This window comes from Cololabis saira, chromosome 18, assembly GCF_033807715.1.
Source record: "Cololabis saira isolate AMF1-May2022 chromosome 18, fColSai1.1, whole genome shotgun sequence".
NCBI lineage: Eukaryota > Metazoa > Chordata > Actinopteri > Beloniformes > Belonidae > Cololabis > Cololabis saira.
Window position 1 is genome coordinate 32,819,847 of NC_084604.1, and position 10,361 is coordinate 32,830,207.

The following is a 10,361-nucleotide window of genomic DNA, read 5'->3' on the forward strand; positions in this document are numbered from 1 at the left end:
TAAACTTGGATGTACATTCCAATAAAGGTTAGGATAAATGATAACATGCCTCTGAAGTTTGACTTTTTGCACCATTACAATACTTATAGGCAAGTAGTCATCATATCTCCTGCTCCCTGAAACACATGTTAATGCTCAATAGTACACATATATGGGTCTTTAATATATTTGCATTATACTAAGATGCATTCATTTTCAATGGCTTTTGTCTTTAATGGCTTTTTCCCCCTTACATTACTTTTACTTTTATACTTTAAGTAGTTTTGAAACCAGTACTTTTATACTTTTACTTGAGTAAAAAACTTGAGTTGATACTTCAACTTCTACAGGAGTATTTTTAAACTCTAGTATCTATACTTCTACCTGAGTAATGAATGTGAATACTTTTGACACCTCTGTATAAGACTAACACGCAATACTAAACTAAAATACCCTGTATGGTCACTGAGGTCAGGTGGCCTTGATCCAAGCAGTTGCCGGGCTTGTTGCTCCTGTCTAATTGTCCATTTTCAGATTAGTATGACAGGGTCACATCTTGTCAATATGGCATTGTCCAGAGCGATATAAAAAAAAGACTTCAAACTGACTCTTCAGAAAACCTATGTGTGATATCACAGAAAGTTTGTCCAATTTTATTTATCCAGCTTCATGCCATAAAATTCAGAGACTATTTACTTAAATGGGAATAATGAGGCGTGTAGTGTTGGTGGCTGCGCTGGATTAAAACTGTCACAGCTGAGTCACAGTTTAACCTGTCACAGAGCCTCACCCCCCCACAGGTCGTTCATTTATGCCTCTGATAGCATATCTCTATCTGCCCTCTCTGGCCAAGGGGATATCGCTCTGACATGCTGTCCTTTCAATCAGAAGGTAATTGGATCAGCGGAAGCGGTTTGATAAGCCTCTGACTCAAAACAATGATACATGCAGTATCAGGGCTGCGTGATCTTCTCAAACCACTCTGGGCATTGCTGATGAAGTCCCTCAGCAGCCTTAGCCAGACATATCCTTCACTGCTGGACTAAAACAAAACACACATTATATGCATGTCTCTCAAAGTACACCCACGTTTACATGCTCATTCACTGCAATCCTGTACACACTTAAGGATACCGAAAGAAAATGAAAAGAAGGCGAGGGTGTATAGATAAACAAATTAAAAATAACACTATTTGTCTAAACCTCTCACTTGGGTAATTAAAGATGCTCACAGCTTGCTGCGTGAGGCCTTATCCTCAAATCTGCAGCATCTAAATGCCAAGCAGCTTTTACCTGGGTTTGGGTTGAGAGCACCTGGTTCGCCAAGTGGTGTTTTGGCAACAGGGCAGCCCCGACTGTCACTGCCAACAGATTAACATGAAAACAAAGAAAATCTTTTATCAATGGATGAACCGCATCGGAACTGAGTTTAAAGATTGCATTTTAAACTTGGTTCAGCCTTAAAAGACTGGAAGATAAATGAAGAGGATAGGTAACTGAAAAAACAAAGAAGCATTCTGGATTTGGGATGTACCTACAGAATTAAAAGTCCTAGGGGGAAGGCCGGCAAATAATGCACACTGTCACTCAGGCAATGGCATGCACCCTTGGGCTGCTCTGTATTTAATTGCTGGCTGGATGATCTGGGATTATCCCTCATAAAATGTTATTGTACTGAAAGGAGACAATGATATCTTGTGATCTCTGTGGGATTTGATCAATTTATCTTAGAAAGAAAACAGGCCCAGTGCTTTTGCCTAAACACAGGCGCCTGCGCTGCCATCATCACCCTAATGGAAGTCACTAGATGGAATCAATGAGAGCTTTTCTTATGGAGATGGCCAAACATTATTGCTGTCAACTACACCCCACAGGCTGAAAACAATACAGAAAACTTTCAACCTAACTGTGCCTCTGGTCATGTACTGTACATAGTGCTTTCCCTGCCAGTTTCACATTTGATTCATGAAAATTCATCTAAAATTCAGAGTTAAAATGCAAATTTTACCCAAAGCAAGTCAAAAAACGTTGCCTTCTTGCAGTGGCGTCAATTCAGTCGAAGCTAAGGTATGGCAAGGTTTTGAGTCACAGAACTTCACTAGAATATCAATCAACACGTCCAGCGAATACTCATCACAGAAGTCTGCTATGTAGCTTATCTGTGTGGTCAAGAAAATTGGAACTTTTTCAAATGCAGAGCCGCTCACTGCAAAAAACTCAAAATCTTACCAGGAATATTTGTCTTATTTCTAGTTAAAATGTCTAATTTTTAGCCAAAAAATCTTTTTACACTTAAAACAAGAGTCATTACCAGAAAAATAACTTATTTGACCATTTTCACCTGTTTCAAGTAAATTTTCACTTGAAATAAGTAGAAAAATCTGCCAGTGGGACAAGATTTATCTTCTCATTACAAGCAAAAAAATCTTGTTCCACTGGCAGATTTTTCCACTTATTTTAAGTGAAAGTCTACTTGAAACAGGTGAAAATGGTTGTTTTTGAGTCTTGTCCTAAATGTAATGAGATTTTTTTTTTACTAAAAATTAGACATTTTAACTAGAAATAAGACAAATGTTCTTAAGATTTTGAGTTTTTACAGTGTAAAATAACTAGTGAAATCGATCATGTTGTTCTGATTTGCATTTGTAGTTATTCTATATGTATTGAGTAATAGAATAATCAATACAAATAGACAGAGTAATTCCATAAATGTATTTAAAAAACAAACATTTACATTTTCCCTTGAAGCCAAGGTGTGGCGGCTGCCATACCTTGCCATACCCAATTGACGCCCCTCTTGGAAATATAGTTTTTTTTAATAACAACTAGATGTAAACTATAAGTTACAAACAATATGCTTCAAAGGAGGGCTCGGAGAAAACTTTATCAAAAGTAGAGGAGGGTGACTTAACGCGCGTTTATTTGGAATCGTTAATCTTTTGGAGCTCCTCGGTTAAAGATGTGCAGGAGGTGCTTTACAGTGGAGGAATGATTGACAGCCCCCCTTTTGTGACATCACTGTACGACGAAAAAAAAGGCGCTGTGAGAAGAGAAGGCAGCAATCAATTGAAGTTGTGCGCGGCGCTCGGAGCACAGACGCGCTCTGCCACTCAGCCACAGCAGCCGGAGCGGCAGTGCGCTTATCTCTCCCGAGGAGACACCGCTGCTACACTTTCCTCCCAACAGACAGAGCTCGTTTTTCTCCCTCTCTCTTTTTTAAAATGTGCAGTCAAGAATCTTTACACTTCGTTCGGTTATGCCTACGCGAAGCCGTTTCCTCATAGACTTAACATAGGCTATTTCACCCCCCTCTTTCTTTCCGCACTGATCAAGCTCTAACCCGACTTGCAGCTGGTGAGAATATGTGTGAGGGGCGATCGGAGAAGAGTATGGGCTGTCTTTGGTACCCCAAGCAGAGGCAAAGTGGATATAAGGCGAATTAATGTGGAATTTATCGGAGCTCAAAGGTGGAACGACGACCGGACACAGCGCTTCCTCGTCAGGTAAAAAAACTGATGGATTTTGTTAATATGTGAAAACACAAGATGCTCACTAATGAACTTGCCCTTATTTGTATACTTGTAAAATAACATTTAAAACGAAAATGTTTTTCTACAAGCGGAATTCAGCGTTTATTTTCGGATATGTTATTATAGGGTGTGTGCGTAAAGACGCGTCAGGCGCAATAAGGAGAATCGGGTAAAAGTTGCAGCACTCAGATGATATTTAGCTGTTTGATGTTACTGGTGTGTTGTTCCAGGCTACATCTGGCCCTGGTACGCACGTCAGATCTAACACCTGCGAGTCTCTTGAAGTAACTCTATCCCTTATGATTATACATGACCGTCAAAGCCTCTGCAAACAGACGCTCGTAGCACCGTCTCACTTTGTTTTCTAGCCTCTTTTCTCCTCTGCATTCTTCAATGCTCCGTGTGATCTTTCCTTCTGCAGAGAGAGACCCACGTTTCTTTTCTTTTTTTTTTTTTTTTTCTCACATCACCACGATTTCTTATCTCCTCTAACTGGAGACTTAATGTCTGCACTCAACCCCCTCAAATCCTTTGATTTTTCTCTTTTCCACGTCAGTCCCTCTTCTTATCCACCTCATGTTCATAACGCTCTCACCTTGATATTTTCATGTTTGGGTTCATGTTAAGCCCAAACTTCTGATTTAGTTTTGAAGTTCAATATTGCTGGTATAGGGTGTGTGTGTGTGTGTGTGTGTGTGTGTGTGTGTGTGTGTGTGTGTGTGTGTGTGTGTGTGTGTGTGTGTGTGTGTGAGAGAGAGAGAGAGGGGGAGAGAGAGAGAGAGAGAGAGAGAGTGTGTGTGTTCTGCCTCAAAGTGAAGAGGTGTCGTCTCTTTTTAATCTGCTCTCTTTCAGTCACTCTGACTCTTTGACTCTATATGAGGAGGTCACACCGCAATTTGGGAAATGCCGGAGTGAAGCTCCTTGCAGTGTCTACCTCATGTCAATACCTCAGCGCCAGCGTATTGACACAAAACAACTTTCTCCACAGGGACTGACTGATCATGGTCGCCGTGGTCCGCTCTCTCATGGTACTGCTGCTCGCTCAGGTGTTGCTGGAAGGTGCTGCGGGACTTATCCCCGAGGTCGGCCGGAGGAAATACAGCGAGTCTGGAAAGCAGACCCCGGAGCAGTCGGAGAGCTTCCTCAACGAGTTTGAGCTGCGGCTTCTCAATATGTTCGGGCTGGGGCGCAGGCCGACCCCCAGCAAGCAGGCCGTGGTGCCGCAGTACATGGTGGACCTTTACCGCATGCACTCTGCAAACGGAGACCACAGCACTAAACGCCCCAAGAGCATGGGGAAACACGCAGAGAGAGCCGCCAGCAAGGCCAACACGATTAGAAGCTTTCACCATGAAGGTATGTATTAGTGACATACCTTTACCTGTCAGCCGGAGAGCTCCTCGGCTCGCTCAGACATACTCCAACCTATATTTAAACATGACTCAGTGCGTCCAGACTGAACCTAAGAGCCCTTCACTGTTTTATGAAGGTTTAGTCATTCACAGGTGACACGCGTCCAAAGCTATTTGTGACTCTCCAAAAAAGTTTGGGGTTGGTTAAAAACTCAGTGACACGATTTATAAACAAACATCTGCACGCACAATTAAATTAACTCTCGCACATGATGCAACCTTTACGCAAACATCCCTCTGGCGCAGCTGTCACGGGCTTCAAAAACATCAAGAGCCGGCGGCATCCCTGGGGTAATTTGTTTCTTAATAATTGATGGTGTTTGCGTGGGCTCTGAAAACAGTTTTTCCAGACACGCACCACCGGAGCAGGATAAAGGGCGGTGTTGCGCCTTTTTGCGCAGGTGATAGACATCAGCCTGCTCCAAGAACACGCGACATTATAGCGACGCGCATTATGACAAAGTCATCATGTCAGACTGAGTCATTTTTAACAAGGCTGAAATTAGGTCTTGGTAACTGCGGGGAGGAGGAGGAGGTGCTTCCTTATTCTTTCCAGATCATCCCTCTCGCCGCGCCGTGCGCCATTACGCACGTCCAAGATACACCGTAATTGCTCACTTACTTTGTCGGATCGTTTAAGTGAGTTTAACTCCATTTTATAACCCATCCAGTTAGGATGAATAGTTCATTTACTCAAGTTAAGGCATGCAAATAGTTAAAATATGAAAAGCAGTATGTTTTAACAATATTAAAGTAGGTTATTTCCACAGGTGGACAGTAACGGAGTAAATTTACTTGAGTACTGTACTTAAGTACATATCCGGAGGATTTGTACTTTACTTGAGTATTAGATTTCTTTGGTACTTATTGCTCTTACTTGAATACATTTCCAAGACAAATATTTTTACTTTTACTCGAGTAAATTTCTAGGAAGGCTGAAAAGTACTCGTTACTTTCAGGTCTGCTCTTTTTTCTTCTTCAGGTTTTATATAACATTGTGGTTCTAAAAGCAGCACATCAGTGCAGCTGGTTTCAAAGAGTTAATTCTCAGAAACAAGAGTTAAAAGATCCTTAAATTAATTTAGAAAAAATATAGTAATTTACTGATGTGGAAAATTAGAAATTTACTCTTACTCTTACTCTTACTTAAAGTAAATTTAAAAGCATTTACTTTTGGATACTTAAGTACCTTTAAAAGCAAGTACTTTTCTACTCTTACTCGAGTAATATTTTGACTGAGCTACTTTTACTTGTAACGGAGTAAATTTTGACCAGTAGTATTTGTACTCTTACTCAAGTACTGGGGTCGAGTACTCTGTCCACCTCTGGTTATTTCAATCTATATTTCTAGAAGTCGAACCTTTGAAATTTTGACAAAATTATAACTCCTTCATATACCAGCATGATAGTGATGCAATTTTTTTTGTATTATATCATAAAAAAGACTGCAACTCACAAACAGTCTATAGCAGCTCTGTGTCTGCCATAAAACTTCCTATGATCCAAGGAGCAAGTAGTTTTTACAGCATACAAGTGACTGAGTCCATAGGGGCTCTACACAGAGTCCTAAGTGTTTGACTGGAGAAGTTTCCATCAGGGGTGAGTCAGAGGGGTGGCTGAGTGGTTGCTTGGGTGCTCTCCAAAGGCCTAGTGCAATGACACCAAGTGGCTACACTGACACACTACAAACAAGCCTGGCCGGAGCAGCAGGGCTGAGCGGCCGCTCCGAGCCCACTGCTGGAAACCTCTGCACCCAGCCAACACACCTTTACACCACCGGCTATTACCGATGTGTTCAGACTGTGTTTACACGAACCCCCCGGCTCTTTCATCCCACGCTAACAGCGCTGCAGGGTGATTAGCATTCTCATATCGTGTACCTGATTGCAGCTCCATATACTAAAGCATGTGTCTACAGATGTAAATACAGCACATCAAAGCAAACATCTCTAATCGTCCATCTCATCTGCTGTTTGATATTCATTTCTCTCCCATTCATTAGTTTCACTGCTATCAGTTTTCAAAAAATTACCATTACCCGTGCCAAATGGAACAATTCCACCATTACACAGGAAGTAGCTGCCAGAGACAGGTCCCTGATGAATGACCTGACATTAGCCTTTATCTTTTGTTTTGGCATGCCGCACAAAAAGAAATTAGGAATGTTGATGCACTCATATCTGTGGTTCACACGTTTTTGACAAGCCCACACTTGCTCACACAGTAGTCCCTTAAAGGAACGAAAGACACAGAGTTGAGAATACTGTTGCGGAGAGAAACAGAGAAAAGGATGAAGGAGAAGTATAAAAGAAAGAAAAGAGGATTTGGGGTTAAAGAGAACAGAGGGAAAAGGGGATTTGGGTGCTGAGGAAGGAAAGAAAGAGAAGGATTGGGGACCAAGGAGAGGGAATGAGAGACATGGGGCTTTCCCACATCAAATGAGGAGTGATGGGTCTAATTGAGGTCTTTGTGCCTCTGGAGGGAGGTTTAGGATGAGATGGTGGAATTTCCTAAATGCCTCCTTTGAAAAGCAAAGAGTTCAAAGTTTGTGTTTACTTTGCCGCACCAAACAGATTAAAAGGTGTGTCTATACGTTGTCTATGATCATCATAAAGTAAGAGTTCAAAGTACCTCAAAGAAAATTGAAGCTGTTACTATCACTTCTGTAATTTAGCATATAGGGGGGAATGCCAATGAATTTAAGTATATGTGTGATTTTTATGTGGCCAATGACAGTTATAGGAGCTGTATGGCTGAAAAATACAAATATATACTGTATATATATATATATATATATATATATATATATATATATATATATATATATATATATATATATATATATATATATATATATATATATAGTATATAGTGATCAGCTTCCGTTTTCTTTTAATATTCTCCCAAGAATCTAGACATCAGTTGTGTACCATGAGTTTGTAAAGATTTGTAGGGTTTAATTCAATTTCACATTGCAAAATTTGCAAATAATCTGACAATTTGACATCTTTTTATTGGCTTCCATATTCCTCCACTGCTCATTCTCCTCTTTGATGAAACGTTAGTGTATACACTGAAGGAAATTGGGTGCAGCAGCCAATTCTTAATTCAAATGAGCCATATAAAAGCAGGCTGGCTGATCTGTTGGATCTAATCAGTAGATGGAAGCGGACCGCTTTCATCCTGACATTTAACCGGATGATTTTAAGAGCATGACATTAATGACGGCATCGGTTTGCAATGAGCATTTGCCTGAGTTTTTACATGCAAAGGGTTTGTTTTATACCTTTTTAACAGTGGCCTACACCCACTCTCTATGACCATGCAGCAACTTGGCTGACCAAACAGAAAAAAAGGATGTGAGAGTGTACAGGGGCGTTAGATGAAGTAAAAGCAACCTTCTCCATTAAGCATAGACTTTAATCATAGGTGACGTTTCCCGGACTTGTATCGTGCACAAATTCTTTGCTTCCGCCTTTGGCATGTATTTCAGAGGGCTGTCATCTTACACTGTGCTTGTCTCTGCTGTCCTCTGTAGAGTCTAGAGAGGCCCTGGCCAGCCTGAAAGGCAAAACAACCCAGCAGTTCTACTTCAACCTCACTTCTATCCCCGACGAGGAGCTCATCACCTCTGCAGAACTACGCGTCTACAGGGATCAGGTCATGAGAGATGCAGCCCCAAACAACAGCAGCACTAGTGATGGTGCTCCTGCTGGCGGCCTCCACCGCATCAACATTTACGAGATGTTTGGAGTTCCTGCCACCGACAGCGCGGACCCTCTGGTGCGTCTGCTGGACACTCGGCTAGTGCAGGACTCTTTGAACCGCTGGGAAAGCTTCGACGTGAGCCCCGCCGTGTCGAAGTGGACTTCAGGAAAAGGCCACAATCACGGCTTCATGGTGGAGGTGCTTCACCCGGAGAGAGGGGAGAAGGATGGGGACCAGAGACATAGGCACGTCAGGGTAAGCCGGTCCCTGCACCAAAACCAGGACTCATGGCCTCAGGCACGGCCCTTGTTGGTGACGTACGGCCACGACGGCCGCGGAGACTCCGTGCTCCACACGAGGGAAAAACGGCAGGCGACGCTCCGCAAACAACGCAGGAAGCACCAGCACAAGGCGAGCTGCAAGAGGCATGCCTTGTATGTGGACTTCAGTGATGTGGGATGGAATGAGTGGATAGTGGCACCCCCTGGCTACCATGCCTTTTATTGTCACGGGGAATGTCCTTTCCCCCTTGCAGACCACCTCAATGCAACTAATCATGCTATTGTGCAGACTCTTGTCAACTCAGTCAACTCAAACATCCCCAGAGCCTGCTGTGTGCCCACTGAACTCAGCCCCATTTCCTTGCTCTACCTGGACGAATATGAGAAGGTCATTCTGAAAAACTACCAGGACATGGTGGTGGAGGGCTGCGGCTGCCGGTGAGAAACCGTTGGTACGGAGGACAGAGTGGGCAACAGAGACTGAAAGTGCTAACAAGTTGTTACGGACACCCAGTTTCCCAATGAAGACGCTTATTTATATGAAAGAAACTCAAAAACAGAGCTATTGCGGAAGAAAGAAGAAGAAAAAATATATATAAATATATTTATGTCTACGTAAAGTTGGGAATAATAAATATTTTAATCAAAGGAATATTCCTTTACTGGTTTTGAAAATGTATTTCTGATGTACATTTTGAAATGGGTGCAATACCACATGAAGTATAATGCTCAGATTTTTATTTTGTATTTATTTCTATTATAACCACTTTATTTGTAAATAAATAATGTGTATTTATCGTGAAAAAAAAAAGAAAAAAAAACATATGGTGACTCCAGTTTTCCAAGATCCAGCCCGTGTCAGAGAGGGGGGATGGATGGGGTGGAGGGGGGTGGATGGATGGATGGGGGGGTATGACAACATATGTGGTTGATATAAACGTGAGTTTCAAGTTCTGACAGTAATTACCAGCAAAAACATAACACCACACTAATTGCAAATCAAGCAATGCACTATTTTGTTAAATGTAATTGGAAACCAAAAAACAATAGAAGTTTGGAGAGCAAAGTGACAGGACGGGACCACTGGTGTGATGAACTGCGGGACGGCGCAGGGTCACGGGACAGTTTACATGAACGTTACAGACTCCCATGGGAGGACTGGAAAAATAGCCAAGCATGTTTTCATGCAATACATGTCACTGCAAGGATTTCTGGGAAGACGCTTCAAACTACCACCTCCTACGTTTGCTGTGTTCCCAACTCTTACTGCAGATGGAGAGAAAAAAAGGTAGAACTGCAGCGCTTCTTCTGAGGGCTTCATTTCAGTGAGAGATAGAGACAACAGTCCCTGAGAAAGAAAGAGTTTAGCAGCACTTTTAATTAATAAACACAAACGCCCTGTCTGCATACTGCACATGCTCAGAGAGGTTTTTCTCAGCTTACAATTAAGC

The 10,361-nt window shown here is 42.1% G+C and overlaps 1 protein-coding gene across 1 annotated transcript; it reads left to right on the top strand.

The window, feature by feature from the left end:
• The first annotated feature begins 3,062 nt into the window (after nucleotides 1-3,062).
• On the top strand, nucleotides 3,063-9,707 carry bmp2b (bone morphogenetic protein 2b). The gene is made up of 3 exons (XM_061706947.1): nucleotides 3,063-3,482; nucleotides 4,498-4,865; nucleotides 8,460-9,707. The coding sequence occupies exons 2-3, from the start codon at nucleotides 4,511-4,513 to the stop codon at nucleotides 9,350-9,352; spliced, it is 1,248 nt and encodes a 415-aa protein (XP_061562931.1). The 5' UTR covers nucleotides 3,063-3,482; nucleotides 4,498-4,510; the 3' UTR covers nucleotides 9,353-9,707.
• The last annotated feature ends 654 nt before the right edge of the window (nucleotides 9,708-10,361 follow it).